Raw genomic sequence first — 6195 nt, 5'->3', positions numbered from 1 at the left:
CCTTCACTCCTGCACCTCCTCCAGAGCCCCGCGCCCAACCCCCGCCTAGAATCCTGGGCTCCAGGAGGGGCCGGCCAGCTCTTGAGTCTCTGAGCCCTGAACAGACCCAGATCCCGTCTGCTAGAAAGTCTTTCTACTAGAAGTCGCTGTCACTTCCCCCAAGCGGTGACAAGGTGAGGGGACAGGCACAGTGTAAATTTCTCCTGCTGCTCGGGGGAACCTAGAGGGCAGGGTGCGGCCCTGGGCCCCGGCCCTCCTGAGTTTCCACCCTCCCTGACCTCCATTCCATCCACTTCCTGCCATTCCATCCACTTCCTGCCCAGCTGCCCTGGGAGGCAGGCCAGCCATTGTCGATGGGCCAGGAAGGGGGTGCTGAGTGGGGTCGGGGGTGCAAAGCACAGCTCTGATCCCAACATCATTCTAGATTTTTCACCACCAGCATCCAGATGCCCAAGAGCTGACCTGATGACCCAGAGGCCAAGGCCAGGTCCTCACTGCTTGGAGGAGCTGCCTGACACCAGAGCACGTCGTAACCATCTGTCTGGGCACAGGCCACCTGGTCCCCTGGGACTATGCCCACCCAGATTTCTTGTCATTTTTCATTGTTGATTTAGACGAGTTCTTGGCCTACCAAGGACAGGAAGAGAATTCTGGAGGAGACTCCGAGGCGGCAGGGGGCAGGGGGTGGAGGGGCTGGTGGGTCAGGCTGCACTTGGGTGGCCCAGTCTGCCCTGAAAGGTCCAGGGTGCAAGACAGGTGGCCCAGGGCGTCGGGTCGAGTAGCCTGCCTCAGTGGCAAGGTGCAGACCACTTCAACCTGGAGAGCACCCCCCTCCTCCCTGCAGGGAGTGGAGCCATGTAGGGATCAGTGCCAGGGGGAACACTGCTCTCAGAGGGAGTACTGGGAGTCCCGAGTGCCTGGTGCAGGTGGGAGGGTGGGGACAGTGGGGATGGCGGGGAGGGCTGGGACGGCAGGGCACACCTGCCCCTTCCTTGGCCCCAGCCCACGTCCATCTTGTCCCGTGGCCTCTCCCTCTCTTTTATCCTTCATGTCCGTCAGGGCCAGGCCGTGGTCTCGTACTGTGGGGTGTGCTCTGCAGTCAGCTACCCGCTTCCGCCCCTTCAGGGGTATCCTGGGCTGTCCCAGTAAAGGCCAGCCCAGTCCCCTGGACCTGGTGGCCAGGAGTACTGGGAACGGTGGCCACAGTGGAACTGAGGGGCTGCCTGGGGGCAGCTGGAGAGGGGGGAGTGGGTTGTGATTGTGGGGAAGGGACCAGGCCAAATGCCCCCTGGAGTGCCCTGTGGGCAGCACCCCCGTGTCCTGAGCCAGCTCATCGGCTGCTGGATGGGTCCCAGGCCTCCTGCACTGGTTCCTCAGAGGTGGGGAGGGGGCGGCGGACTGTGTCTCTCTGCTTCCTGCAAAGTGCACGCCCCTCCACGCCAGACCTCCTCCCTCCATCCTGAGGTCTCACCCCTTCCCTGGGCCCCTCCAGCCCCAGACAGCTTCTGCTGGCATCGAATCTCTCCCCTGAGACACCCCAACCCTACTGGTTTCCAGAATTTCCCCAAGAAGGCAGCATACAACATGTGCGTCTGTTTATTTCACGAGTGGAGATGTGTCCCCAAATTGGAGGAGGAGCAAGACATAGATACAAAACTGGTCAGCTCAGATGGCACCATCACAGCTTAATTTACGGCCCCGTCTGTGTCTGCATGTGCAGAGCTTCACACACACACACACACACACACACACACACACACACACACAGCATTTGACACAGGAACAGAGGCCAGTTGACAGATGCTGTTCACAGCCTGCCTAAAATATTGCAATTGCGTTTATTAAAAATGTGTGGGAAGGGAAGACCGTGCATGTCTGTCTGAATAAAGTGTCCCCCCTCGGTCCCAGGCACGCCACGCTCAGCTGTGCCCGCCCCAGCTTGGCATGTCCTGGCTGAGGGAGATGGGCCAGGCCTGTGAAGTGTATGAACTGGGCCCCACCATGCAGACGGCACAGCGGGCAGAAGGAAGCCCCATCACAGCCCAGCCGGCGCCTGAAGCCCACCTGCAGCCCGACCAGGACAGCGTGGGCGGGGGCTCGGGAAGGGATGCTCTGTGCGCTGGGCGCCCAAGAGGACCTGGGGTACCGGCTTGCTCCTCAGAGCCTCCTACTCACCCCTGCTGAGGGGCAACACCTGGAGCCCAGCGGGCCCTCCTGCCCCTCCACCATCAGCCCCCTGAGGCTGCCCGGGGAGGGGGTGATGAGGCAAGGCTGCTAGAGAGCGTGGCCCAGGGTGAAAGTGGCATTTGGCTTCAGCATTAAGGCCAGCACGGGGTGGAGGGCCCTGTGGGAAAGGCCAGCGCCTTGCCACGGGTATCATGCGCAGCAACCACCCCCCCCCGCCCAGGTCCCTCCTGCTGTCCTGCGGTCGTGGGTCCCTCAGTCCACGTGGGCCATGCTCACGGAGTCTCTGCCTCCATAGGGCTGGCTTAAAGTGCTAGGTGCCTGGGAGGGAGGCTTGGCTTCCCCTGCCCCCTGGTCCTGCAGACGATGCCCACGCCATCCCCACTGGGCTCTTATTTGAGGATGTAGTTAATGAGCAGCTGACACGCCAGGAACACGCAGAGCAGGAACCAAGAACGAGGGCTGTGCAGGGGGCCCGGGGCCGGGGCCTGCCTGGCGCGGGCCGTGGAGCTCAGCATGGCCGAGAGGTGCCTGGAACGAGAGGGAGCGGCAGTTCAGCCTTGGCCAGCCAAGCAGCAAGGTGAGGAGTCTGGCCCTCGGGTGAAAACGAGGCCAGGGGCTCGCGTAGGGGAGGGCCCCAGGGCACAGTGGCTGCCTGGGGCTCCCTGGGCACACCCTTCAGGGAGAGGGGTCAGGGCTAGTGGAGCTGGGGCTCTCACATCCCCCCTCCCACCTCCACTGCCATGGGCTGAACGGCGTCTGCAAGTCCTGTGTTGGAGTCCTGACCCCCAGCAGCCAGAACGCAACTGTTTGGAGATGTGACCTTTACAGGGGTAAATAAAGAAATGGGGTCACTAGGCTGGGCCCTCATCCCACAGGACTGGGGGTCCCTGTAAGAAGAGGAGGTCAGGACACAGACACACACAGAGGGACAACCCTGTGAGGACGCAGGAAGGAGATAGCTGTCGTCTGCACGCCTAGAAGAGCAGCCTCGGGAGGACCAGCCCTGCTCTGATCTGGGATTTCCAGCCTCAAGGCCCAGGAGGGGCAAATGCCTGTAGCTGAAGCTGCCAGTCTGGGGCTTGGCTGGCAGCCCAGGAAAGCTGCAGCTCTGTCCTGGCCTCTTGACATCACTGTGTCTGGACCAAAAGGCTGAAGCTATTGGCTGTGTTTCCACCACCTTCCTCGCAGCAAAGCAGCAAATCTCCTTCTCTGGTGCCCTAACCCCCTTCCTGGTTCCCACGGCCTCCGGGCTGGGCTCCTTCGTCTCGGTCTCTCACCTCAACTGTCCCTCCTCCTGGCAGTGGCCATCCTGTGGTGCCCGCCACTCGGGACTGACCTCTGCATTCCCCATTTCCAGCTCCGCCCTGCCCAAACGCATCCTCCTCCCGGAAGCCCTCCCTGATCATGGAGACTGTGCCCCTCCCCTACTCTTACAAGGTGTCGGTCTCCGTTTCCCTTGGCCCTGCACAGCATCATCATGGAGCTGGTACCAAAGGGTGAGAAACACCTCTGGGCCCCCTTGGGTGAGTCGCAGGGGAAGTAGGGCTGGCCTCGTTACAGACATGAGATTCTAGGCTCCCAAGAGCAGCTCAGGTGTTCATAGCTGCCAAGGGCTTTCGGGGCGCCAGGCTCAGAGCCTCACCCTCTGCTCCATCTTCCTCCCGCCCCAGGGGCACTGCTGTCAACCCCAGTTCACAGATGGGGAGACTGAGGCCCAGACAGACCAAGGTTTTGCAGCTCAGAGACTTGCCGTCTTGACTGGAGCCTGGCTGGGGTGGGGATGGGGGGGTCCGAAACCGAACGTGTTCCTAGGCCCCCTGACATGACTTGGCCCGCTATTTCTGAGGTCCTACTGGTTTTGGGGCTCGGGGGGCCACTGCCGCTGGTACCTTCTTCCAGCTTCCATCTAGCTCCGCCCCTCGGGGTTCTGGCCGTCCTGCACTGTGACCCCGCGCCCCCAGCTGGTCCTCCGAGGGCAGCCCACCTGTGCAGCTCCTGCTGGGCCTCCCGGATGGACAGGATCGCTTCGTGCAGCACCTGCAGCCGCCGCGCCTCCTTCCCACACCGAGGGCACGGGCTCTCGCAGTCTACAGGCGTCAGGAAGGAGCGGGGAGAGGTGAGGATGAGCGGGTGGGGGCCTGAGGTTACAGCCCGCCTCCCTGCAGCCACTGGCACAAGAGGGAGGTGGTGCCCACCCCGGAGGAAACTCCCAGGATCAGCCAGCCTCTGATAAGCCCAGGGGGTCAAACGGGGAGACAGGCACTCCCTGAAGACAGGGGACCAGGAAGCGGGAGCCCACCCGGAGAGTCACAGGCCAGACAGGCAAGCCCCGCCCCTCGCCGGGCGCCCCGCCCCTCGCCGGGCGCCCCGCCCCTCGCCGGGCGCCCCGCCCCTCGCCGGGCGCCCCGCCCCTCGCCGGGCGCCCCGCCCCTCGCCGGGCGCCCCGCCCCTCGCCGGGCGCCCCGCCCCTCGCCGGGCGCCCCGCCCCTCGCCGGGCGCCCCGCCCCTCGCCGGGCGCCCCGCCCCAAGAGCAGACTCAGAGCCCGGCCCCCTCGCCCGTCCCCACCGGCTGCACCCGTCCAGAGGGTCGGCCCACAGGTCTCACCTGGAACAAAGTCTCCATCCTCCTCCTCCTCGTCAGAGAGCTCGGGGCAGGACTCGGGCGTGGAGCCGCTGCTCTCCGTGACCTGGCTGTGGCCGGAGGGCTGGTCGCTGGGCTTGCGGAGCCGCGGGCTGGGGGCGGACCCCTGGGGGGAGACGGAGCGGCTGAGCGGCAGCCCACCCACACCTACCGCACCCATGGGGCCACCTGTGCCGCAGAAGGCGGCCGGCAGCGGCGGAGGCTGCTGGCTCTGGGCGGGTGACAGGCCTGGCCCTGACCTGACTGCAGTGCCCACCACCCCCCTCCGACCCCCCATACAGAGGGAGACGACGGGGGCCGGGCCATAGGACTCCGGAGCCGGCAGGGCTGACCCTCCCAGCGCGCGCTGACGGCCGGGGCTTCCCCGGCGTGGACGCAGGGACCCCCGGGCTGGCCAGCCTCAGAGAAGCCTCCCGAGAACAGGGGTGGCCGCGTGACCGGAGGCCTGTCCCTGCGAGGGCCTGGGGGTGACCGACACCCTGCACGGAGGCCCTCGGCCCCGAAGAGTGTGGTCAGAGCCGGGGCAGGGGGGTTTCCCACACAGGCAGGTTTTGGGGTGTGGTGGGGCCCGTTTTGACCAGAGAGGCTGAGGAGAGAGAGGAGGGTGAAGAGGCCTGCCGGGGACACTCGTGCGGGAGAGACAGGGCTATCCGGTCCCGGCTGAGGGGCTGCGGCACGTGGGGGAAGGGGCTGGGACACACACGACTTGGGAGGTATCTCGGCCCCCGTTTGCTGGGGAAATTGGGGCCACAGGGCAAGATGGGGGAGTCCACGCCTCCCTGCCCAGGGGGGAGTGCCCCCCAGTTGTATGCACAGTGGGCACCCAGCGGGCACTGATCCACACGTGGGGCCACTCTGGGCTCCCCCTGAAGTGGCACCTCTGCCAGAGTGCTCCTCCCTTGTGCTCCCCAGGGCCTCCTGCTGTCCTCCCTACCCCACCCCCACCCCCTGCCTCTCCCACCCTCCTCACCCACCCACAGAGGCCCAGGAGTCTGTGCAAATGCCACCTCCTCCTCCTCCTGCTACTTGGGCAAGCCCCTGGGCTGCCCTGAGGCTCAGTGTTTTCATCTGTACAATGGGATACCGCCCTGCCAACACCACGGAGAGCAGTTCTGGGGAGCGACGGGGCAGGGCCAGTGCACCCCAGCACAGTGCCCTGAACATCGGGGTGTCCCAGGAACTGTGTGTCCTGCAAGGGGGGGGGATCTTGGCCCCTTGCTGGATGGGGAAAGGTGGGACAGGGACCCAGGGGAACACCAGGGCAGACCCTGCTGGGATGTGTGTGGGTCAGAGTGATGGGGACCCAGGAGAGGAGGGCCAGGTTAGCTGGGTGTGAGGTGGGGGCGGAGGACCCCAGGCTGGGCCCA

At 65.2% G+C, this 6195-nt stretch overlaps 1 protein-coding gene across 2 annotated transcripts in view; it reads right to left on the bottom strand.

Moving 5' to 3' along the window:
- Positions 1 to 1580: 1580 nt before the first annotated feature.
- Positions 1581 to 6195, bottom strand: part of OSBPL5 (oxysterol binding protein like 5) — a 71762-nt gene continuing 67147 nt past the window's right edge. For both annotated transcript variants that reach the window (XM_027960040.3, XM_060404372.1), the window contains 3 exons: positions 4793 to 4934; positions 4172 to 4274; positions 1581 to 2715 (listed from right to left, as the gene is read on the bottom strand). In XM_027960040.3, coding sequence (XP_027815841.1) covers positions 2577 to 2715; positions 4172 to 4274; positions 4793 to 4934 — 384 coding nt within the window. In that variant the 3' untranslated portion in view covers positions 1581 to 2576. The remainder of the gene's footprint in view (positions 2716 to 4171; positions 4275 to 4792; positions 4935 to 6195) is intronic.

Source organism: Ovis aries, chromosome 21 (assembly GCF_016772045.2).
Source record: "Ovis aries strain OAR_USU_Benz2616 breed Rambouillet chromosome 21, ARS-UI_Ramb_v3.0, whole genome shotgun sequence".
Taxonomy (NCBI): Eukaryota; Metazoa; Chordata; class Mammalia; order Artiodactyla; family Bovidae; genus Ovis; species Ovis aries.
Note: the sequence above shows the minus strand (reverse complement) of the source record. Positions and strands in the feature narration are given on the sequence as shown.